Below are 25,826 nucleotides of genomic sequence, written 5' to 3' on the forward strand. Positions count from 1 at the left end.
AGCGGGCTCCATGCTTGCCGTGGTATGGCGTCTGCACAGAAAAAAGGCGCGGAACGATTGTCTGCCGTTGCCCTGATGGAGGGAGGGGCGACTGACGACATGGCTTACAGGGTTGGCTTACAGGGAATTAAAATCAACAAAGGGGGTGGCTTTGCGAGAAACTGAATGGCCCCTTCAAGGATAGAACTCAAAACCTCACGGATAGAACTCAAAACTGGGTTTGGCAGGCCGTTGATTTCACAAAGGGAAGGAGGAGAAAATGAATACAAAACAAATCTGGTCTATTTCTTGTTTTGAGCCACTTCATCTATCTTTATACATCTTGCTGGCAGCAGACTGTGCAGTACGACCGCTAGTCGTCATCATCTCCTGGGTGCTCAGCAGAAGACGGTGCAGTATGACGACTAGCCATCATCTTCTGCTGGCTGGAGGTTAAAAGACAGTGCACTGCCGGTAGGACTGAATCGCCACGAGACGAAACTTAAAAGGGAAATGACCTGGCTGAGTCACTCCCATGTTTGCCCAGGCGCCCAATTAAAAGGACTACGTCGATGATGGCTACCAGTCATGCTGCCAAAAGGCAATTAACTGCTGCTGTGTAGCAGTGCAGTACCACATCTGCCAGCACCCAGGAGACATACGGTGACGGTTTGCTGAGCGGGCTCCATGCTTGCCGTGGTATGGTGTCTGCACAGGTAACTCAAGAAAAAAGGCGCAAAACGATTGTCTGCCCTTGCTTTCACGGAGGGAGGGAGGTAACGGGGGTCTGACGATATGTACCCAGAACCACCCGCGACAATGTTTTAGCCCCATCAGGCACTGGGATTTCTACCCAGAATTCAGATGGGCGGCGGAGACTGAGGGAACTGTGGGATAGCTACCCACGGTGCGACGCTCCGGAAGTCGACGGTTGCCTCGGTACTGTGGACACACTCCGCCGACTACATGCACTGAGAGCACTTGTGTGGGGACACACACAATCAACTGTATAAAACCGCTTTCTACAAAACTGACTTCTATAAATTCGACCTAATTTTGTAGTGTAGACATATCCCCAGTGTGTACAACAAGTACATGTAAGCTATGCATCCACACCGAGTGCTAAATCATGGGATTGGCAGAGCTGCAGACTCCTATTATGATGTCAGGCAGCTCATGCCCATCCAGATACCAACTGTCAGATTGCCTGGGCATGTGCTGCTGCAGCCCACATACCCAAACATGGCCACTTTGTCACAGTGATACTTAGGGCTGCTGACTGTTTCAGCACCACAGACACTGTGACAGAGGGAGGGAGGCAATGTTGACACGGGGACTGAATGGAGTGGTATATGTACTGTTCAGTGGTTTGGAGGATGGAAAGTGGAAAAAAAAAAAAGAAAAAAACGACTATTCAATGAAGGAGATTTTAATTGTGGTATAATATGAGGGCCTGAAACTACTGTGTTCTAATCATCTCCAGAAACTCTATGCATTGATAAAGGAGGCAGTGGGCATTTAGGTTTTTCCAGCCCTCATCTCACCATATCTGAGTGGATTGCTCTAGTTCCTCCAGTCCTAATGAAATTTAGATTTATATTAATGATTGTTTTTACCTGCAGTAGGAATGATTGCATTGTGAATCTCAGATACCTATGTTGTGTGCCATACCCGTTAAATCCCCTGTGATTGCAAAGCTGAGAGTGTCAGATTATACCTCTCCCCAATATTGGGTTTCTAGCAGTTAGTGACTGGCACTGCCCTGCAGGAGTACAGGTGTGATTCCCAGTCGTTGTCAAGGACCAATCCCTTATTTGTGAGACAGCAGGGATACAGTAGTAAGCTTTAACACTGTGCACAAATCAGGGGACTGCTGTTCAATGCTACGTCCTACTTCTACTCAGAGATTTCTAACATATGTCAAGGATCAGCTGGTTCTAGTTAAAGAAGGAAATGGATGAAAAGTTGAAACTCAATGGTCTTATCTGTTTCTGGAAGGGAATATTTGAACGAATGAGAGCTCTTTGGCTAACCATGCTAGAGCAACCAGTGCTTTGGTACTATAGACCCCAAAACTCTGCCCCAGTCTTTGAGGTGGTGCTTTAAATGTTTCTTCCTCCCTCTTAATTGCAGGTCCTCATTGCACTTCACCTCCAACTTCTAAGTCACCCCGATTCAGAGCAGGCAGAGCAGCCTCTCAGCAGAAGTTTTCTACTTGTGAGAAGCTGAGACTCTGCTGAAGTAGTGACAACTAAGCATATGACACTGGTACTCTTCAGGGGATCTACAGCTACGTCAGCTGTCATTGGAATCTTTCTGGACTCTGGGTGCTGGCTTCTCCTCAGTGGGACTCAAGCAGGCTTCACCAACAGCAGCACTGTGGTGGTGGTGGTGGTGGTTTTCATCAGAGTACTCCCTTGCTACAGGCAGCAGCTGCTTACTGTTCATGTACTGCTTGAGGAAGGAGATATCTGAGGAGGTTGTCAAACCCTCCCTCTGGACCACTGCCAGAAGTGCCCAGCCCACAGAGAATCAACAAAAGGTAGACAGACACCAAAGAAACCCATCAGCTGGCTCCTGAGCATCCCCTGTGTTTTAATGTGCCCCCGCCCATCGTATCAAGATATGCTACCCATACTCCCATCAGACAGGGATGAACTTCAGCGCTTCCCATCTTGGATGCTTCTGTCTCCCAGAACCTGATCAGCTCAACAGTCCCTAGTGCAGGCAGCATTGAGACGCCAAACCTTCCAGTAAGCTGCCATGGTGAGAAGCAGCATTTTACAACCCAAAAGTGACTGTGGGAGTCTGGCTGACAAACACGCTTCTATTCCAGAAAGCTTCAGTACCATGCGAGTTCCCTTCCAGAGGCAACGCTGGATCAGTGCCTATGCAGCAGTTATATGGAAAGTGCAGGACTGTAAGCAATCAGCTGCTACAAACTGTTTTAGAACTTCAAGCAAGTTGGATGCTCAGAAATGCAACCATAGTCATCTAATCTATTCTACTACCATAGTCATTTCATTTATTCTAGGGCCCTGGTAAAAATTCTTTATGGGGAATTAATCCCCCACCATTAAATGGAATCAAGATGAGGTGTGGAACGGTCATTCCCCAAATGGAAGGGAAGTTTTGGGGCCTCGACACACTCTAAGAGTCCCCTCCTAACAACAGATCTTAGGGGCCTCCAAACTTATCAACAGGTTCATGCAGACCTTATGGCTGTGCTTGGGGGCGGGAGTGTCTACGCAAACTACTGTGCTGGCATTCTGAATAATCTTAGCAGCTGCACCATGACTACAGGAGAGCGGGGTCAATGCTGGAGTAATTCAGTGTTTGGGAGAGCCAGAGAGGCAAGGACCCTCTGAAGAGAAATGGTTTGGTAAAACATCTCATCCGGTTCTTTGGTCAGGAGTCTCCACAGCTCACACAGCCCTTCACTTCACATCCTTCTGATTCATGGTTACTGACTCAGTTCTATTCAGCGCCTGTCTCCACCAAGGGATATGTGTCAGCAACGAATACAGGGCCACTGACCCAATCTCAGAGCATGAGTGAATGGGGCACAACTACGTGATCAAAGAGAGGCAGTGTGGAACGGAACAGGAAAGCTGCATTAGGCATCTAATTACCAATTTGGCAGGATCAGCTAGATCTGTATTTACCACTCCATGCAGAGCACTCAGTGATAATGATGGTGTGAAATTGCATTACTCAGCCAATCTGAAAAGGAGGAAGGAAGAAGAAAGGCCCAAGGCAAAAAAATTTACATCAACCAAAAACTATGCACCGATACATGGGCTGGGGAGTGGATTGTTATAGGTAGGGCCCTACCAAATTCATGGTCCATTTTGGTCAACTTCACGGTCGTAGGATTTTTAAAACTGCGTATTTCATGATTTCAGATATTTAAATCTGAAATTTCACGGTGTTGTAATTGTAGGGGTCCTGACCCGAAAGGGAGTTGGGGGTGGGGGCCAAGGTTATTGTAGGGGAAATTGCAGGTCTGCTACCCTTACTTCTGTGCTGCTTACACCCAGCACTGCCATTAAAGCTGGGTGGCTGGAGAGCCACAGCTGCTGGCCAGGAGCCCAGCTCTGCTGCCACCAGCAGCAGCGCAGAAGTAAGGGTAGCATGGTATGGTACTGCCACCCTTACTTCTGCACTGCTACCTTCAGAGCTGGGCCCTTGGTCAGCACCACTCTCTCCAGCCACCCATATCTGAAGGCAGCAGCAGAGAAGTAAGGGTGGCCCTACCGCAATCCCCCTAAAATAACTTTGCCGCCCCCTTGCAACTCCCTTTTGGGTCAGGACTCCCAATTTGAGAAACGCTGGTCTCCCCTCGTTAAATCTGATCTTTTGTGTACTTTTACACTATACTACACAGATTTCGGGGGGGAGACCAGCGTTTCTCAAATTGGGAGTCCTGACCCAAAAGAGTTGCAGGGGGGTAGCAAAGTTATTTTAGGGGGATTGTGGTATGGCCCCCTTATTTCTCTGCTGCTGCCAGATTTCACGTCCACGAAGCATTTTACATGGCCGTGAATTTGGAAGGACTCTAGTTATAGGCAATTTATGGCAAGGTGAAAAATAAAGACAAAAAAATTGCAGAAAATAAGTCATGTTGGGCTCTCTTCTCCTCGCCAGCTCTTTCTCTGATCCCACAGGAATCCCATCTTTATTGCCACCCCACCACTCCAGCTCTCTCCGACTGATAACAGTGATCATCATAGAATCATAGACTTTAATGTCAGAAGGGACCATTATGATCGTCTAGTCTGACCTCCTGCACAACGCAGGCCACGGAATCTCACCCACCAACTCCTATAACAAACCCCTAACTTATGTCTGAGCTATTGAAGTCCTCAAATCGTGGTTTAAAGACTTCAAGGTGTAGAGAATCCTCCAGCAAGTGACCAGTGCCCCACGCTGTAGAAGAAGGCGAAAAACCCCCAAGGCCTCTTCCAATCTGCCCTGGGGGAAAATTCCTTCCCAACCCCAAATATGGCGATCAGCTAAACCCTGAGCATGTGGGCAAGACTCACCAGCCAGACACCCAGGAAAGAATTCTCTGTAGTAACTCAGATCCCATCCCATCTAACATCCCATCACAGGCCATTGGGCATATCTACCACTAGTAGTCGAAGATCAATTAATTGCCAAAATTAGGCTATCCCATCATATCATCTCCTCCATAAACTTATCAAGCTTTGTCTTGAAGCCAGATGTGTCTTTTGCCCCCACTGCTTCCCTTGGAAGGCTGTTCCAGAACTTCACTCCTCTGATGGTTAGAAACCTTTGTCTAATTTCAAGTCTAAACTTCCTGATGGCCCCAGTTTATATCCATTTGTTCTTGTGTTCACATTGGTACTGAGCTTAAATAATTCTTCTCCCTCCGTGGTATTTATCCCTCTGATATATTTATAGAGAGCAATCATACCTCCTCTCAGCCTCCTTTTGGTTAGGCTAAACAAGCCAAGCTCATTGAGTTTCCTTTCATAAAACAGGTTTTCCATTCCTCGGATCATCCTAGTAGCCCTTCTCTGTACCTGATCCAGTTTGAATTCATCCTTCTTAAACATGGGAGACCAGAACTGCACACAATATTCCAGATGCGGTCTCACCAGTGCCTCGTATAACGGTACTAACACCTCCTTACCTCTACTGGAAATACCTTGCCTGATGCATCCCAAGACCGCATTAGCTTTTTTCACAGCTATATCACATTGGCGGCTCATAGTCATCCCGTGATCAACCAATACTCCAAGGTCCTTCTCCTCCTCTGTTACTTCCAAGTAATGCATCCCCAGTTTATAACAGAAATTCTTGTTATTAATCCCTAAATGCATGACCTTGCACTTTTCACTATTAAATTTCATCCTATTACTATTACTCCAGTTTACAAGGTCATCCAGATCTTCCTGTATGATATCCCGGTCCTTCTCTGTATTGGCAATACCTCCCAGCTTTGTGTCATCCGCAAACTTTATTAGCACATTCCCACTTTTTGTGCCAAGAACAGTAATAAAAAAATTAAATAAGATTGGTCCCAAAACTGATCCCTGAGGAACTCCACTAGTAACCTCCTTCCAGTGACAATTCACCTTTCAGTGTGACCCGCTGTAGTCTCCCCTTTAACCAGTTCCTTATCCACCTTTCAATTTTCATATTGACCCCCATCTTTTCCAATTTAGCTAATAATTCTCCATGTGGAACTGTATCAAATCCCTTACTGAAATCAAGGTAGATTACATCCACTGTGTTCCCTTTGTCTAAAAAATCTGTACCTTCTCAAAGAAGGAGATCAGTTTGGTTTGACACGATTTACCTTTTGTAAAGCCATGTTGTATTTTGTCCCAATTACCATTGACCTCAATGTCCTTAACGACTTTCTCCTTCAACTTTTTTTCCAAGACCTTGCATACTACGGATGTCAAACTAACAGGCCTGTAGTTACCCGGATTGCTGTTTTTACCTTTCTTAAAAATAGGAACTATGTTAGCAATTCTCCAGTCATACGATACAAACCCTGAGTTTACAGATTGATTAAAAATTCTTGCTAACAGGCTTGTAATTTCATGTGCCAGTTCCTTTAATATCCTTGGATGAAGATTATCCGGGTCCCCCGATTTAGTCCCATTAAGTTGTTCGAGTTTGGCTTCTACCTCGGATGTGGCAATATCTACCTCCATATCCTCATTCCCATTTGTTGTCCTACCATTATCTCTAAGCTCCTCATTAGCCTCGTTAAAGACTGAGGCAAAGTATTTGTTTAGATATTGGGCCATGCCTAAATTATCCTTAACCTCCATCCTCAGTGTTAAGCGGTCCCACTTCTTCTTTCTTTGTTTTCTTTTTATTTATATGGCTATAGAACCTTTTACTATTGCTTTTAAATTCCCTTTGCAAGGTCCAACTCTACATGGCTTTTGGCCTCTCTCACTTTATCCCTACATATTCTTACCTCAGTAAGGTAGCCTTTCTTGCTAATCCCTCCCATCTTCCACTCCTTGTAGGCTTTCCGCTTTTTCTTAATCACCTCTCTGAGATGCTTGCTCAACCAGCTTGGTCTACAACTCCTGCCTATGAATTTCCCCTTTCTTGGGATGCAGGCTTCTAATAGTTTCTGCAACTTTGACTTGAAGTAATTCCAGGCCTCCTCCGCCTTTAGATCCACAAGTTTTCAGTCCCATCCACTTCTCTAACTAATTTCCTTAATTTTTAAAGTTAGCCTTTTTGAAATCAAAAACCCTAGTCACAGATCTATTTTTGTTTATCCTTCCATTTAGTTTGAACTGAATTAGCTCATGATAGCTCGAACCAAGGTTGTCCTCTACAATTATTTCTTCTATGAGGTCCTCACTGCTCACCAAAACCAAATCTCAAATGGCATCCCCTCTTGTTAGTTCAGCAACTACTTGGTGAAGGAATCCATCAGCTATCATATCCAGGAAAATCTGAGCCCAATTATTATTACTAGCACTTGTCCTCCAGTGTATATCTGGGAATTTAAAGTCTCCCATGATCACACAATTCCCATTAATATTTACTTATTTAAAAACATTAACGAGGTCTCTATCCATATCCACATCAGATACCGTCAGTCTATAGCACACCCAAGCATTATCCCAGGGCAGGCTCTAGTAGCTTTCTTCTCCAATGTGATTTTTGCCCAGACAGACTCTGTTTTATCCATTCCATCACCTCTTATTTCTTTACAGTCTACCTCATCATTGATATACAATGCTACTCCATCACCTTTGACTTTATTTCCGTCTTTCCTAAATGGCACATACCCTTCAATACCTGTACTCCAGTCATGACTACTATTCCACCATGTTTCTGTTATCTCTATAATATCTGGTTTCACTTCCTGCACCAGTAGATCTAGTTCCTCCATTTTGTTACCTAGGCTCCTCGCATTAGTGTAAAAACATCTTAATTTTTGTCGTTTGGCTTCGCTCATATTCTTTACCTGATTGGGCACAGACATTCTACCGCCAATATTACCTATTAGATTGGTATGTACACTGCCCTTCCACCTTATGTCCATTGTCCTACTCATGGCTGTATCCTTTCTTTCTTTGTTTTCTTCCCTCTCAAAGAGAATAACTGGCGTGGAGATTACCTGGACATCTCCCAGCCATCTCCCCCGAATTCCTAGTTTAAAGCTCTCTTGATCAGTTGTGCCACCCTCCAACCTAGAAGTCTATTTCCCTCTTTACTCAGGTGAAGTCCATCCTGAGAGAACAGTCCTCTGTCCATGAATGCTTCCCAGTGGCCATACATTATGAAATGCTAAGGAAGGTTAGAGAGGCTACAAGAGCAGAAAGCACAATAATAATAATGGGTGATTTCGACTGGCCTCTTATTGATTGGGTAAATGTCACCTCAGGGCATAATGGAGGGATAAAATTTCTAGATACCATAATGACTGCTTCATGAAGCAGCTAGTCCTGGAACCCACAAGGGGAGAGGCAATTCTTGATTTAGTCCTAAGTGGAGCACAGGATTTGGTCCAAGATGTGACTACGGCTGAACTGCTCAGTAATAATGACCATCATCTAATTAAATTTAACATCCTTGTAAGGGAGAAAATACCAAAGAGACCCAATACTAAAAGCAGGAACGACATAAAAATGAGGCCACTTGTTTGATGGAAATTAAATGGAACTGTCACAAAGGGAAAATGCCTGCAAGCAGCATGGGAACTATTTAAAAAGACCATGACAAAGACTCCGACTAAATGCATACCTCAAATCAGAAAAGACAATAAGAGGACCAAAGTCATCCCACCCTGGCTAAAGAGCAGAATAATGAAGGCCATTCAAGGCAAAAAAGCATCCTTTAAAATTTGGAAGTCAAATGCTAGATGCACAAACTCGGGCAGATAAAATGTAAAAGTACAGTAAGACAGGCCAAGAAGGACTTTGAGAAGCAACTTGTTTAAGATGCAAAAACTAGTAGTAAGGGTTTTTATTTTTGTTTTTTAAAGTATATCAGAAACAGGAAGCCTGACAAACTGGCAGTGGGGCCACCAGACAACCAAGGTGTTAAAAGAGCACTCAAGGGAGACAAGGCCATTGCAGAGAAGCTAAATGAGTTCTTTGTATTGATCTTCACTGCAGAGGATGTGCAGGAAGATTCCCACATGAGTGCTGTTCTTTTTGGGCGACAAATCTGCAGTATTGTCCCACATTGTAGGGGGCAAACTGATAGAAACTATAGTAAAGAACAGAATTTTCAGATAGATAAGTAAATATGATTTGTTGGGGAAGAGTCAATATGGTTTTCGTAAAGGGGAGTCATGCCTCACCAATCTATTAGAGCTCTTTGAGGGAGTCAACAAGCACATGGATAAAGCTGATCCAGTCGATATAGTATATCTGGATTTTCAGAATGCCTGTGATAAGGTCCCTCATCAAAGTCTCTTAAGGAAATTAAGTGGTCATAGGATAACAGGGAAGATCCTCTCCTAGATCAGTAACTGGTTAAAAGATAGGAAAGAAAGGATAGAAATAAATGATCAGTTTTCACAATAGAGAGAGGTGTCTATGCTGGAACGAGTGCTGTTCAACATATTCATTAATGATCCAGAAAAGGGATCAATTAATTAATGATCCAGAAGCGGCAAAGTCTCCAGATTATACGAATTATTTAAGATACTAGAGTCCCAAAGCTAGGGTTGCTAGGTATTCCTAGCAGCATCCAGTCAGCACAGATGTTGGCCGAAGTAACCGGCCTCCATCACTCTGGGGTAGGAAGAGCAGCACCTGAAGCCACATGGAGGAGCTGCTCTCTGCTCAGCTGCTGACACCTGACAGAGACCAGTGGCTGGCTTCCAGACCAGGCTCCAAGAGGTAGGTGGCATTGCAGGGGAGTAGGACAAGGGGACAACAATTGTCCTAGCCCTCACCCCTTGCTACGGAGACTGATCCCTCCCTGTCCCAGACCCTTGCTAGGGGGACCAACCCCCTGCTGTGCCCCGATTGGGCAGGTAGGTAAGCTCCATGTCAGCAACTCCCAGCCTGGCTCTGCAGGCAGCTGGTGAGTCCTGGGAGAGCGGGGATTGGGAAAGAGAAGTGAGCAGGGGGTGAGGCCTTGGGGGAAGAAGCGGGTTAAGAATTGCAAAGTCTATTTGGAGCAGGCCCACACCCATCAAGGGGGGGAGCTAGGAGCTCCCCATCTACTTCAGCCCGTGTCAGAGTTAAATGGTTGGTAGTTCAGAGCCTGCTTTTAACAACTCCCTTTTTGCCATTTTCTGTCCATGTGGTTCTAAAACAAATTGCCTTAAGGGGTTGTTCAGCTCCTCCGTACAAGAGCACAGACTGGTCACAGCAAGCTGCCTCAGCTACAGAAGATGTCTGTTCTCACGTGTTTAATATCCCTTTAAAAATCAGACCTTTTAGAGGGACGCCAGAAGAAATACTAATTTTGGACTGGGGTATGCACAGGCGGCAATGAAAGCTGGTACTTACTAATAGCTCCTGTGTAGGTTGGCTGTGTAAGGTCTTTTGGCACCTTCCTGTAGATATCAAACCTGAAAGAGGAAAAGCAACAGCCATAAAACAGGTGGAATATTTTAATATACTTCATGTCCCTGTAGGGTTCAATGATGCTCAGGATTTTTCCATTCAGGTTTCCAACAACATTTTTCATTTTGCAGAAGGGCATGAAAAAAAAAAAAACACCGACAAACCCTTTCCTTTTGTACAGTTATGTAACTGCGCTACTTTTTGGCTCCACCTTTGCAAGCTCCCCCCTCTACCTCCTTTGCCTTGCTCTCTGGGTCTCTGCACTCCAGCTAGTTAGCTAGCATTGGGGGAAAATAGGTTATGGTGGACAAATTATAGACCATTGTATAATCAGTGATGTCATCAGAAAGAGTATTCTTTTCCCTTTTCAAATTTTTTGTATGCAAACTATGGGCTCATGAATGCAAGGAACCCAGTACAAACCAGGCAGGCTCTCTACACACATGCTCACCTCCACTTTGGACATGGGTGGAATATCAGACAGGCAGCTAGTGTCATGGGACTGGGCAGTCATTTTGGAGGCACTGACAAGCATATCCAGGGACTAGGAGAAGAACAATACAGACATATCTTCATTTAGGGAAATAAAGTTTTGAATCCAGATCTCTGGAGACTAAATGCCCGCACATTGACCTACTGGACCCCGTCTTTTTCTGCTTTTCACAGCAGGATCCACACAACAGATTTTCTAAAAGGAACATCTCCCAAGCCCCAAACCTGAATTACAGAAACATAGTTGTGTCTTTTAAATTAATCCTGCTGTAACGAGCAAAGCTGTTCAGTCAATCAGCTCCTACGTACTAGGAACAAAAATGCAGAAAGGCAACCTAATTAAATAATAGGTCTGTTAAGACTGAAGACAGAAGAGCTCCTTTCACCTGAACCCACCCAGGTTCTCATGTGGAACAGGGAGCAGGTATTTCAATCTTCCCCTAACTGAAATCATTAAAAACAAAGAAAGGTGACATGGCAGCAGAGATTCATGGAAGAAGCCTGCAAAAAGCTCCAGGGAGCTCTGACTTCAGTTGCCAGGAAAGATAATCCATAAAGCAACTTGTGTGTGTGTGTCTGGTGGGGGGAAAAGCTGCAAACACCAATCTCCCAGCAATAATTAAAAAAGTCAAGGTGTTGAGGTAAGAAACCTATACTTGGACAACAGATGCAGGGAGAAAAACCAGCCAAGCATTTTGCTTCCTCTCCCAAGAAAAGAAAACTAGTTTAATATTAGACCATTATTTCTATTCAGTCATGTCTTTTAATATCAACATGGCTCAGCTTTGCTATTTTAAACTCCCATAGTTAAACTTTCACTGCCTTATGATCTTGGCGATATAATTTCCAATCAACTTGTGCTCCACCACGCCCAGCCGCAACGCAGGTCTGACATCAGATTTTCCAAGACTCAATAAAAACTAATTAGTCCATTAAAAAAAAAAAACAACCCACACCCTGAAGTGTGAAGTGACTGGTTCCCCCACAAAATAGCCTTGGGTTTTTTGTTGTTGTTTTTTTTAAATGTCCTAGTGGTGCATGAACTTTGATGATTTTTCCAGCTCAGGATCGCGGGTCTCCCAAGTTCACCCTGAAGTCCTTGTCTCCAGCTGCAGTGAGATAGATAAGACCTCTCCAGTTCCAAACTGGACACTATAAACCTGCATTTTCACACAGAGAAGATACAAGGCTAAGATTCATTTTACCACTCTCTCTTTGACTTTCTAAAATTCAATAGGTATCTTCATTTTAAAGCACAAGTTAAAGTATTTTGTTTATAGTCAACCTCATTATTTATCTAAGGGTCTCAAAGCACTTCACAGCTCCCTGTGAGGTAAGGAAGCATCATCATCCCCATTTTCCAGATAGGGGACACAGCACTACAGAGAAGTTAAATGACTTGCACAAGGTTGTACAACAAACTTGGCAGAGCCAAAAAAAGTCTCCCACTCTAGCCATTAGCAGCCATGGCATTGCTGTATTTTATCTACCCACTCTGGACTAGTCTAATTAGTCTATGGGCCAGCAGCACTTAACTAGCCTCCCACCTAGAGGGATCTCTTGTTGAGCACGGAGAGCTCAGGGTAGAAGACCTTCACTCTGCTGCTACAATCTGTGCTATGCCTATTATGGGTCAGAGGTCACCAGCTCCAAGGTCACCTATCCAGCACCTTTCACTAGCACCAAATCTGCTATTTTTGGGGGCAGTTCGAAGATAACTAGAATGCCTTTCTGAATTCTTTCATCATTAGTCTGACTAGAACACCAATATAGTAAGCTCCTTAGCACACCACCTGGAGGCAGAATGGGTTAACAAAGACTAGCACCTGCCTGCCACAGACCTACTAGAAGACTTTTCTATTGTTTAATTTTATTCAGGATTCAAAGTTGGGGGTGATGGTTTGGGAGGGAGGGAGGGAGGGAAGAGAAACAGGAAAGTATAATAATAAAATTAATCTTATGGTTACGGCCATAGGAACATTACATATCTGGGTTCAATGCCTGACTAAGCCACAGAACAAATCACTTTAATCATCCGGTGTCCCAGTTACCCACCTGTGAAATCCTCCCCTGGTGTGCTGGGAGACTAAACTCATTAGTGTCTGTGAGGTGCTTAGATACTGCACTAATGGGGCCAAGTACATACACAGAGGGAACTGACACCCCCCCCCCCCTTGCCAGCTTTTGCTCATGCATGATGTAACTAACAGAGCATGCGGTGCTGGATGCTTATAGCACTATACATTTTTATTACTCTATTCACTGCCACCCCCCTAAACACATTACTAATGCTCCTGAACTAAACAGCCCATTTATGGGTTTGCAGCCACCCTGAGAACATCTGGAAAGTGCTGTTTACATTTTTTCCACATACACCAAAGCAACAGCAGCAGCAGATGATAAAGTGACCCAGAACAGCTGATGACATCATGGTCTCACAGGAGGAGGAAATAGCTGAACTTCCTGCTCATGGCCCATTAAACGCTCAACACTGGCGTCGTCTCACTGAAATCACAATAATGGATTGGCAAGGCGAGAAAGTCAATGGAGAGGGAGGCAGAGCAAGGGCTTTGGAGTGTTACTGAACAACTGGAAAATAGGAAATAGCTCTATGCTGAATGTAGTAAAACCACCGCCATGTGTACACTATAAAAGGAAGCGTGTTTTTAGAGTGAGAAATGTTCACTAGTTTTGAAGCTATGACCCATCGCAGGATAAAAATAAATGCAGAATATATAGGTATTTGAATACTTGAAAAGCTGCTTTTAAAACAGATGACTAAAATGGGAGAGGGCGCTAAGTGGCACTCACTTCCTAAAGGCCTCTTTACACCCCCACCCCCAAAACCAAATATTTTTAGATTTATTTATACAGGAAATCTCTAAAGAGGGACAGAGTCAAAGTTGGTGGGACAAACCACCAACATAAACTGACCTGTGACCTGTCATGTGCATTTATCTGCTGGTTGTAATCACCTACTGAAAAAAAATCTAGCCTCTCCATTTTCCATGCTGCTTCAGTTGCATTCCCCGTCCTCTCCCATGTAATAAAAATCACAGCTAGAGACAGAACTGAGCCAAAACTCTAGATCGTAATACTCCTCAACTCTGCGAGCCTTTGGAGCCAGATCCAGACTTCAGGACCCAAGCCTCTCTCAAATCACACCACTTTGTACCTCTATAGTATCTGTCACGTGAGAATCTCAAAGCACTTTACAAACATTTAATACCCAAAGTGCACCAAAAAAATGAACCTATAGCCTGAAGAGCTCACAGTCTGAAGACCCATTATGTCTACACAGCATTTTGGAGCTCAAGGAAGCAAGCCTCAGAGCCCAGGTCAACAGACTCGGGCTAGCAGGGCTCATGCTAGTGCTCTAAAAATAGCTCTGTAGACAGCAGTTTGATGTTTCAGTTCAGGCTGGAGCTTGGGCTTTGAAAGCTGGGGAGAGGGGCAGGCTTCAGAGCCCAACCTGCAACTGCAAAGCGAAGTCTAAACAGCTATTTTTAGAGCTCTAGCATGAACCCTGCTACCCTGAGTCTGTTGACCCGGGCTGGGAGGCTCCCTCCCGTGGACTCCAAAATGCTGTATAGACATATCCATATGCATAGTACAGTACAGTGCAAAGTGAGTGGATTGCATCTGATAAGAGGAATGCTTTGTGGAACTGGCAAGCTTTTAGAAGGGGACAGGAAGGGTTCCCATAACAAACAGTGGAGGAAGGACAGTGGTGAGATTGGATTGTAGGCAGAAAGGAGCTTGGATTGTAGGCAGAAAAGAGAGCTTAGGGAGGAAGTACAAGCTTAAACTTCACACGGGGCGAACGCCGATACATGGCCTAAGTAGCAGAAAAGGCAGGTGAACTAGGCAACTGCATTTAGGGTTGGAGCAGGATGCTGCAACGGTCAGGACAGACAACAGCACTAGCAGCAGGGATCACGAGAGGGATGGGTTAAGAGATCTGGAAAGAAAACACAACACAACTAGACAGCAGAACTCATGGCCACACAGAAGTCATTGAGGCCAAGAGCCTAGCAGGAATGGGGGTGAGGGAAAAGAGACTGGAGATGTATAAATAAGCCTAACTTATCTGTGGAAGTGCTCACAAATTTGGAAGATATTATGCTCTAGAACTAGATCATAAAGGTTTATAAGCTAACCACTAAATATAAATAATTAAAAATTATTACCATAGCCTAGTACAATGGGGCCCTAAGTGCTAAAAATCTACATCTGGCAACGATCCTGGATGGAGGTCACCTGTGGAGGAAAAGTTGTAATACTTAGCATCGTCCTTGGTGGCAAGCAAGTCTATTATGGGAGATCCCCAATGACAGAATATTGGTCCCGTGATGGATCTGTGCAAGGACCATTTACATTTGGTCATAGATTACCTACTCAGGAATTCCATTAGGCCAGTGGCTATCAAGCTTTCCATACTACTGTCCCCCTTTCAGGAGTCTGATTTGTCTTGCATACCCCCAAGTTTCACCTCACTTAAAAGCTACTTGCTTACAAAATCAGACATAAAAATATAAAAAAAAAAACCAGCACACTATTACGGAAAAATTGTTTACTTTCTTATTTTGACCATATAATTATAAAATAAATCAATTAGAATATAAATATTGTACTTACATTTCAGTATATCGTATATAGGAGCAGTATAAACAAGTCATTGTCTGTATGAAATTTTAGTTTGTACTGACTTCGCTAGTGCATTTTATGTTGCCTGTTGTAAAACTAGGCAAATATCTAGAGGAGTTGATGTACCCCCTGGAAGACCTTTGCATACCTTTAGGGGTACACCTATCCCTGGTTGAGAACCACTGCACTAGGCTATTGCTGACTTCTAGGAGGCGCAGGGACTTTGGGGTTGCCCCACTCACACTTTTTTGAGAGTGAAACCATATCACAGAGATGTCAGGTACCAGCCCTCGGGTCACTCTTAGAAGATCAAAGACAGGCATCCCTGCTCGATGCCAGAGGGAAGGCGTAATCCAGCAAAGAAAATATGACTTTTTGTACAGCGGTGTTATGGAATAATGTTTCAGCTCCAGTCCTGGGCACCTCTCTTGTACAGACTATGTCCGTGGAGGGGATCTCAATAATCATGTGAGGGCATATCACTGACCCATAATTGGCATGGTCTGCATCTAAGTCTGTACTAGTTCACTGTGCATCATTCCTGCCCTAATGGCAGACTTCAACACTTTGTCCTTGGAGCGAAGCTTGTCCCCTCCTTACAGGATGGTATCTCCCTGTGCCTGAATCCATGCTTGGGCTCTGCTCAGCTCTTTCAGTCTCACCTTTATCAGCTCTGATAACAAAATTGTTGGCATCAGGAGTGCTGGCCCTGAGACCAGCGCTGGCATAGAGGCAACTTGCGCTGGGGTGGTCAGCGGAGCTGGTGCCAATTCTTACTGCATCTCCTTTCCTGCTTACCTTTCGCTGAACCCTAAGGTAGTGTGTGTGCTTACAGGAGCAGACACTAACAAAGACCCTTTCAGTCATTCTTTGGAGGCAGTCACCTCCTCTGAGTCTGAAGTGACAAGTGTATCAAATGTTTGAGGAGATGCAGCTTCAAATCACATGTCCCTAGATGTACGAGCTCTCAAAAGAGAAGGATTTACACAACGAGCACCTATCTGGGATGTGACTCTCCTCCAGAGAGAACAGGCATCAACTGTGCCCATCAACTGGGAGGCGAGTCCATTGCAGGCTGGGCAGGATTCAAAGCCAAATGATTCGGAGTCTGCCACATTAGTTGGCATGAAGCACATTACCCCACTGTACAGAGAAGTGTACAGGTTTCTTTGGGGCGGGAGGCGGGCATATTACTGACCTGACACTAGCATAGCAGGTGCCAATCCAAAGGATCCCAAAGCATTTTAAATAAACTCAAAGGTCACATCATTGGTATGCGGCATGTAAGCACCTCAGAGGTGGTACACCTTACAGCTTTTGTAAGAGTGACATGAAATTCTGCAATAGCATTCCTTTAAGATACAGTGATCTGCGTACACAAAAAGGAAGTGCATACCTAAGAATGTGAGAAGTGGCAACAAAGGAAAAGAAATCAAGCTGTCTGGTAGGTAAGTATTAGCAGCACAGCAGCAAAGGGAACCCTTGGCATCCAGAGGAATTCATTTGATGGGAACCAAGATGTTCTCCTCCTCCATCTAGACGAGTATCTCTGGGTACACTTCACTGTATTTTAAAACCCATCGAAGTGAATCACAGAGCTTGAGTCTGCAGATGTGGGGTTGCGCGATTGCACTAAAAACACCTGTGCAGACTTTGTGCTTGTGCTCTGAACCCCACCCCTACCGCAGGCTTTAGAGCTCATGCTGTAACTCAAGCCCAAATGTCTACACAGCTGTTTTTAGAATCATAGCATGAGCCCTGCAAGCCTGAGTCTGTAGACCCAGGCTTGAAGACTTGCTGCCACAGGTTTAAAAACTCAGTGTAGACATACCCTCACTACCTAGTATACAGGAACTGCTCCTGTCAATGCATGCAGGAACAGTGATGTTTGCAGATCCCCTCATTGGGCCTGGAGGAGCACTGTGGGCCCACCATAAAGCAATACACGTAGGGAGAACAGAATAGCAGCCTCCCGACCAGAAAGGGCAAACGATGCTGAGCATGCCACCCAACCCAGCCTTTCAGAGTAGTTAAGTGACTCTCGGGGTCATTCTATTTCCACGTACTAGTGAATCATTCTGGTGAGTCACTACAGAGAGACATTAAATTCCTTAACCACCTACTCTCAGCAAGACCGCAGACAAAACTGAGGTTGGGGGAGGAGGAAGATACACACACACGCGCGCGCGCACACACACACACACACACCTACGCTTGTTTACTGAATTTTGGGGAGGGGAAGAGGTGTTCCACTTTTTGTTTAGAGGACTGCATTTTATATCCCACAAAATTATCTCAGCAGCCAAGCAAAACCGCAACACGCACAACCTCGCTGCCGAACAGAATTCACACACCAGCAATAGCTAAATGATGAAATTTGCAAAGAGATGATTCCCTTCCCCCACCATGCCACCCCATTTCATATGATTCAGATTTGACTTCAATGCTTAGAGTGGGTTGTTGTTTTTTTCCCCCACTAAAACTGAAGTGTATTTTTCCAAAGCAGAACTGCATATTAAAGATCAGCTTCCCCTGCCCCATCCATCTGCTTTTTGACAGACACTGGCCCCAGAGTGGCTGGTCTTGCATTAGTACAGCATGTACTGAGAAACGAAGGTGCCTAGGAGATGTGGTCAGAGCAAAGCATTGTTCTTCTCCTATTCCCCATGCTAAGAGTGGTTGTTCATTTCATGAGGACAAATTATGTACCTGATGTCACTGAAATGAGAAAAAAAAAATTGATTACACTGGGGCTGATGTATCTATGGCTGGTCAGTGAAACGGTCATAAGCCAAGCCATCTGAACTCCATGCCTATGATAAGAACATAAGAATGTGGATGGTGAAAGAACCATGGAGTCTCCACCTTCTGCAGTAACCAGCTCCTGGCAATAGTACTACTTTTCCGCAAGCACGTCTCATCCAGAAATTAACCCATCCTGGATTAAGAAGAACCGGGTCAGGTCAAGTTTAGCCTGAAATACAGGCTGCATTAAGACAAGCTTTTTACGAAACTTCACACCACGAAAAATGTTTATTTTAATTCTTCTTTTACTAGAAAGTTTAAACATACATTCCCTCACAACAACTGCAACCCAAGCACTATACCACCGTGCTAGTACAGGAGTACCTGAAAGTAAAACAGACTAGTCTCTTTTAATTGGGTGACGTTAAAGGAAAGCAAATGCACAGTCATATAATAGATTTGTAAAGTCTTTCAGTGTTTTAATAAACAAAGATAGTATTTGTAAGATTTTTAAGTCAGAGTGTCCCTGTTAATTAGTTGAACATGAATAATCCCTAGACGTCACCTAATGTGTGTGTTATAATCATAAAATCATAGAATATCAGAGTTGGAAGGGACCTCAGGAAGTCATCTAGTCCAACCCCCTGCTCAAAGCAGGACCAGTCTCCAACTAAATCATCCCAGCCAGGGCTTTGTCAAGCCTGGCCTTAAAAACTTCAAAGGAAGGAGATTCCACCACCTCCCTAGGTATCACATTCCAGTGCTTCACCACCCTCCTAGTGAAAAAGTTTTGCCTAATATCCAACCTAAACCTCCCCCACTGCAACTTGAGACCATTACTCCTCGTTCTGTCATCTGCTACCACTGAGAACAGTCTAGATCCATCCTCTTTGGAACCCCCTTTCAGGTAGTTGAAAGCAGCTATCAAATCCCCCCTCATCCTTCTCTTCCGCAGACTAAACAATCCCAGTTCCCTCAGCCTCTCCTCATAAGTCATGCATTCCAGTCCCCTAATCATTTTTGTTGCCCTCCGCTGGATTCTTTCCAATTTTTTCACATCCTTCTTGAAGTGTGGGGCCCAAAACTGGACACAGTACTCCAGATGAGGCCTCACCAATGTTGAATAGAGGGGAACGATCAGTCCCTCAATCTGCTGGCAATGCCCCTACTTATACATCCCAAAATGCCATTGGCCTTCTTGGCAACAAGGGCACACCGTTGACTCATATCCAGCTTCTCGTAAACCGTCACCCCTAGGTCCTTTTCTGCAGAACTGCTGCCTAGCCATTCGGTCCCTAGTCTTTAGCGGTGCATGGGATTCTTCCGTCCTAAGTGCAGGACTCTGCATTTGTCCTTGTTGAACCTCATCAGATTTCTTTTGGCCCAATCTTCTAATTTGTCTAGATCCCGCTGTATCCTCTCCCTACCCTGCAGCATATCTACCTCTCCTCCCAGTTTAGTGTCATCTGCCAACTTGCTGAGGGTGCAATCCACGCCATTCTCCAGATCATTAATGAAGATACTGAACAAAACCAGCCCCAGGACTGACCCTTGGGGCACTCCACTTGATACCGGCTGCCAACTAGACATGGAGCCATTGATCACTAGACGTTGAGCCCGACAATCTAGACAGCTTTCTAGCCACCTTATAGTCCATTCATCCAGCCCATACTCCTTTAACTTGCGGGCAAGTGTTAACTGTCCTCTGGGTGAAAATGCTCAAATGATTTTGGGCAAGAGTACCACAGGACAGAGAAAAAAGTACGACTGTGTGCAGCAGCTATATTCATTGTTAAACAGTCACTAATTCCTGGTGTCTCTCATCACTCTCAAAGCCCAGGCTAGCACAGAGTGAAAAATAACAATTTAGAATAATCAATTACCTTGGGATCAGTCTGTAAACACGAAAAAGGTGACATTTGCTGAATCAATCTGTGAATTTCTTTAGCAATTAACTCTTAACTTGCTAGTACCACAGATTTTACAGTCAAAATTTGCTTTCAAATAATATTTGAGCTAAACATTTTGTTGACCTAGTCGAGCTGGAAATTCAAGTAGAGTTCAAAAACTGAGGATTTTATTGAGTTAAGGTATGAAAATGGAGAATGCAAGCATTAGAATATTCCCCGGGTTAGGACATGTCAGTATCAAATTCAGGCAGCCCCCACATTTTCATTAGGCTGCACACTGTTGTATTGACAATGCAGAATGGCACTGGAGGCATTTGTGTTCCACCATACATGCTGTGGTCTTGAGGCCTGTTGCTGGCAGAGAGCTAACCACTCATCCTGGGTAGGGAGCTATGTCCCTTACATCGCAATCACTGGTTCTGCAATATAACTAGGTTTGGCAGGTTTGATTTAAATAACTAGTGATCAGTAAAGGTCGATTTCATCTGACACACTGAAATAGATGAAAAAAAAATCTATTGATAACAGTTGGCTCCTAGAGCCTACAGGGATCCAGCATCACTGGCCCCGCGACCACGTAGAGCCATCTGCAGCCCTGGTCACTCGCTCACCGGCTGGCCATCCCCCGGAAAGGGCCGTTCAGCAGTGGGGTGGTCTCCCCTGCAGCAGGAGGTGCGTCCTCCTTCTCACTGTCCTGGCCAGGGGTCTCTGCCCTGCCAAGCCAGGACCCTCACCACGTGCCTCCAGGGATCTGGTGTCACCAACCTTGTGGCCGTGCAGGGAGCCCCGTGCAGCACCACTGGGAACGTTTATTTAAAAGACAAATATCAGAAAAAAACTAAGGTTAAAAATATCAATCAATAATTAACCATCAAATTTACAAAAATAAATAAATAATGAATTCTGCCAACCCAATATATATAAGGCCTCCAGAGGAATAAACAGAAAAACAAGATAAAACCTGGCAAGGGAAAAAAACTCTCAAACTTGACAGTTTGAACTGCCCCAAAAGATTTCTGGTTCAGGAACAATCTCAGTCCTCTTACATCCTCTCTGGGTAGAATAAACTATACTGAGCCAAGGTTAGGTTCCTGCTCAGGGAGAGGGGATGTTGGCGGACAGCAGCAACATACACAGAACACGGTTTTTTAAATAAAAAGAGAGACACGACTCTATGCTAGTCACGCTGAGACTGCTTCCTGGGCAGAAGTACTCAAACATCAGGCAGGAGTCATGCAGCTCACTATAGTGAAGTATGTAATGAGAGTGGTGGAAAACCCACTTCACAGTGACACATCTGCAGTCAAGAGGGAAGCTGAAGAGTCATCGAGCCCACACTCTCCAAGGGCACTACTGTCTGTCATGACAGAACTCAGACCTGTCTAGGGCTGGTTATTGGCGTTTCCTAATGGGAGGCCCCTGGGGCTCCCCCACATCACAGAACCACACAGTATTGTCTGCACGGGGTTATTTCACCCCTATGCAGTGGGACAGGGAACGAGGGCAAGAAGAGCACTGCATTTTCTGAACTAACTCACACATGTTCTCATACCACAGGACCATTTATACAACGTGAAAACAACCTCCAAACCAGGCACGCCTGCTATCACTAAATGTTTAGGCCATACCATCCAGGATAAAAAAAATAAAACCAGGTTAGGAAACCTGCTTTAAAAAGTTTCATCCAAGTGCAACTTTATTGCCAGTATGGAGGGGGCACAATTTGGTTAAAGCCATTTTCAGAACCTGGTTGCCCTTAGGCCCTTACCCCTGGATGGAACTGTGCTATTTACAACTTTGTTCAGAAATAGTTGGCAAGCACAGCTCTGCTCCCATGTAGTTTCATAACACTGCAAAAGAGAAGGTTCCAATGAATCCAACGTGCATGAAGTAGATTTTGTTAAACAAAGTCTACGTGGGACACCATCAACTTGAAATCTAGCCACTTAAAAAACAAAGTATGAGTTACCTGTTTCACCTGAAACTATTCGTATTTGCCCTTGGATCCTCTAGCCCTTTTCTGTGGCCTTACAGACATTTGCAGGGGACAGATGGACAGACACACACAAAAATACAACTCTGTAGCTGTGTGAAAGAGCCACACCAAGATGGGATGTTATTATAAAAAGGAGAAACACAATAAACCTGACAATACATGATCACTTTATCAATTGCATACGGTAAAATTAAAAAATATAAAGATTTCAATCTACTTTAGTTCTAGTAACTTCAGTTCTTGTTTCACCTATTAATATTACTTTTTAAATTGACAAGTGTTCCTTTCACCTAAACTTGCAGTTTCCTTTTTGCTTACAAACTAGACAGTTTCTCTCTCTTTAGAAGCACTCAAGGGCATTTGAATTGGATTTTTGACAGACCTTCATACCAAGAAAGAAGATTCAGATCTATAGCTCCTTCGTGGAACCAAAGAAAGATGAAATGGTATACAACGGTGCTAGCAGTAGTCTCTTGAATAGAACTGGGTACTGCATCCATCTCCATTACTGGCTTTTCCCTATTGCCCCCTCACCCTGTCAAATCTTTCCTGCAAATCAGAGAAGATGTGTGTGCATGTTCATGTATTCATGTCCATCCTTGACAGTCAGATTAAGTGAGAAACCTACGACACCAAGAGCCTCATTGCAAACCAAAAAGAGCTGAACCAAATAGAGTTTTCCCACAGACCTCATATATCAAGAATCCAGCAAGGTAATGTTTCCTTTTTACAAAAGGTTTGAATGATAAAAATGCATCTAGGCATATGCCACTGCCTGGCTGACATGACAGAGAGCATGCTCATTTCTTGCAGAGAGTGCACTCCTTAAACATACTGGTCAGTAATTGGGAGACAAGAGGAGGAAGAGACTAACACAGTACTACACATTTAACTTGCCATAGGCATGCTGCATAACAGTGTTATACCCACATACATTCATTTTAAGGAGGCCTCATTGTTCTTGGACATTGACTTGACTGTGCCAGCTAGAAATCTAACAGCTTAAGTGTCCACTGTAGCATTCTCTTCAGATGATCTGGAAAATTCTGTGACCTGGTGTTTCTCCCAGAGCAGAGGTATTCGCTGAAGAGACCAACAGTCAACAGGCTGCACTGGATGAGAAGGCAAAGATATATAAAACTGCAGCGACACAAATGCAGCTCTTGACCATCTTCAATATGGAGGTGCTGCATGCAGTGACTCTGGCTTCTAACAGGCCAGAGAGCACCAACTGCTGCTCATCTGTAGTTTCTCTGTGAACACTTAAAATTTGGCTTGTTTAGAAGGATGTAATCTAAAAACTAATTATATACTACAAAACCATCTGTAGTTATTCCATGTAACAACTGCGTAAGGACAAAGTTCAACAACTGCTGGTGAACTTGGCCAAGAAACTATTTCTATTCAGCTGTCATGAAAGGCACAAATCTTCTTTAAAAATTAAGTGAAGAGGATGAATTTAGCCTCAAAAACAAGAAAAAACAGAATCTTGGGGTTTGCCAGCCTCCCCTCCACCCACATACCAATCTCCCCAACTGCTGTCTCTGCCTCCTTCCCTGGGCATTTCTATTCTACTGTTGTATCATGAGCGTGCCACTCAGAAGGCGGAGTTGGGTGGTGGAGTCTATCAATCCAGATGTCATACACCCAGCCAGGACAGATAATCAAATCTCCCAAGATCAGTGTAGTTGTTCCTATTTTTATATTTGCCATTTCACGATACAGGAGATGCATTAGCAATTCAGCATGTCAGACATCTGTGTAACACACAGGCTTTTTTTGAGGGAAGACTGAGCAACCACAATCCAAATTTAGAAAGCATGTTAAAGAATATTCATAAAGGAGGATTTTTGTTCAGGTGAAGTGAGCTGAAATGATGGCCCTACAGAATCATGTTCTCCATTAGTATACAGAACAGGCTGCCCCTACACAGCCACCACCTCAATATTTTTCTGGAGGAAGCACCTCTAGTGCCAAGAAAGGAGTTTGCAGACCATGGCTCTTTCACAGTCTCTGCTTCTGTTCAGACTTCCAACCAAGGTGCCACCTTTTTGTGTGGATGCCTGTCCATTTGGAATTCAGAACCCACCAGCTCATTTTGCATAAATCAAACAACTAATAATTTGAGGATTGGAGACAGGGAGCACAGAGAAAAAAATCACTATAAATTTGGGCCAGATTAAGTCAGAATGATTTGTAGGCTAATTCTATTTCCAAAAAAGTTTTTAGGAAAGGCTGGATGTTGTATGGAGGAGATGAGAGTCAGTCACCAAATTGCCCTGAGAAGTTTTCTCCTCCTCCTCAACTTCAGTGTATTTAGGGCAGGGGTGGGTAAACTTTTTGGCCCGAGGGCCACATCAGGGAATTGAAATTGTATGGTGGGCCACGAATGCTCACAAAATTGGGGTTGGGGTGGGGGTCTAGGGTGGGGCTGGGGATGAGGAGTTTGGGGTATAGGAGGGTGCTCTAAGCTGGGACCAAGGGGCTCAGAGGGCGGGAGGGGGATCAGGGCTGGGGCAGGGGGCAGGTTCCGGCTGGGGGTGTGGGCTCTAGGGTGGGGCTGGGGATGAGAGGTTTGGCATGCAGGAGGATGCTCCAGGCTGAGATCGAGGGGTCTGGAGTACGGGAGGAGGATCAGAGCTGGGGCTGGGGGTTGGTGGGTGGGGAGAGGTTCAGGGAGTGCAGGCTTTGAGTAGCGCTTACCTCAAGCTGTTCCCAGAAGCAGCAGCATGTCCATTCTCTGACTCCTATGCAGAGGCACGGCCAGGTGGCTCTCCACACTGCCTCATCCATAGGCACTGCCCCTGCAGCTCGCATTGGAGTGCGTAGGAGCTGGAGCAGGGCCATGCTGAGGCTTGTGGGAGCTGTGTGGTATGGCCCCTGACCCTGTGTCCCAGCTGGAGTGCCGGAGCGGGGCTGAGCCACATGGTGGAGCCCCGACCCTGTGCCCCAGCCAGAGCGGGGCCAACCCACATGGTGTGGCGCCGACGCAGCACCCCGGCCGGAGTGCCAAAGCAGGGCCAAGCTGTGTGGTGCAGCCCCTGACCCAACACCCTGGCCAGAGCGGGGCCGAGCCACACGGTGTGGTTTACGGGCCAGCTTAAAACAGCTCGTGGGCCAGATCCAGCCCATGGGCCGCAGTTTGCCCACCCCTGATTTAGGGGGTGGGGGAGAGGAAAGAAGGACTCGCTACATTTTTTGCCACCTTCTACATGCTTCATGGAATCACAGTAGGCCTGAGTTTAGGAGGCGACCTTTTTCAGCCTCGGGGAGTTACAGCTCTGGATAGTCATATTGATGGCAGAGTTGGAGCGAGAGGCACGTCCTTCTTCCTAACTCCCTGTGGTATTTCTGTGGCATCCATTCTATATCTGCTAGCTGATTTACTGAACAGCGTTTGTACCCCTATGGTACATCAGCTACCTGGGCACAGAGAAAGTCATAATAGGACACAGAAACAAAGGAAAGCCAGGGAATAAAGTATTACGGGAATTGGAAGCATGAAGGAACATGAGTTAAAAG

At 44.9% G+C, this 25,826-nt stretch overlaps 1 protein-coding gene across 2 annotated transcripts in view; it reads right to left on the reverse strand.

Moving 5' to 3' along the window:
• Window positions 1-25,826, reverse strand: part of ERGIC1 (endoplasmic reticulum-golgi intermediate compartment 1) — a 101,402-nt gene that overhangs the window by 58,281 nt on the left and 17,295 nt on the right. The window contains exons 2-3 of one of the 2 annotated variants that reach the window (XM_084636223.1): window positions 10,966-11,058; window positions 10,458-10,519 (exon numbers count right to left, since the gene is read on the reverse strand). In XM_084636223.1, the coding sequence (XP_084492349.1) occupies window positions 10,458-10,519; window positions 10,966-11,012 (109 nt within the window). In that variant the 5' untranslated portion in view covers window positions 11,013-11,058. The remainder of the gene's footprint in view (window positions 1-10,457; window positions 10,520-10,965; window positions 11,059-25,826) is intronic. The other variant, XM_084636224.1, reaches the window with a different exon arrangement.

The sequence above is a fragment of the Lepidochelys olivacea genome, assembly GCF_965140295.1.
Source record: "Lepidochelys olivacea isolate rLepOli2 genome assembly, chromosome: 8".
Lineage (NCBI taxonomy): Eukaryota > Metazoa > Chordata > Testudines > Cheloniidae > Lepidochelys > Lepidochelys olivacea.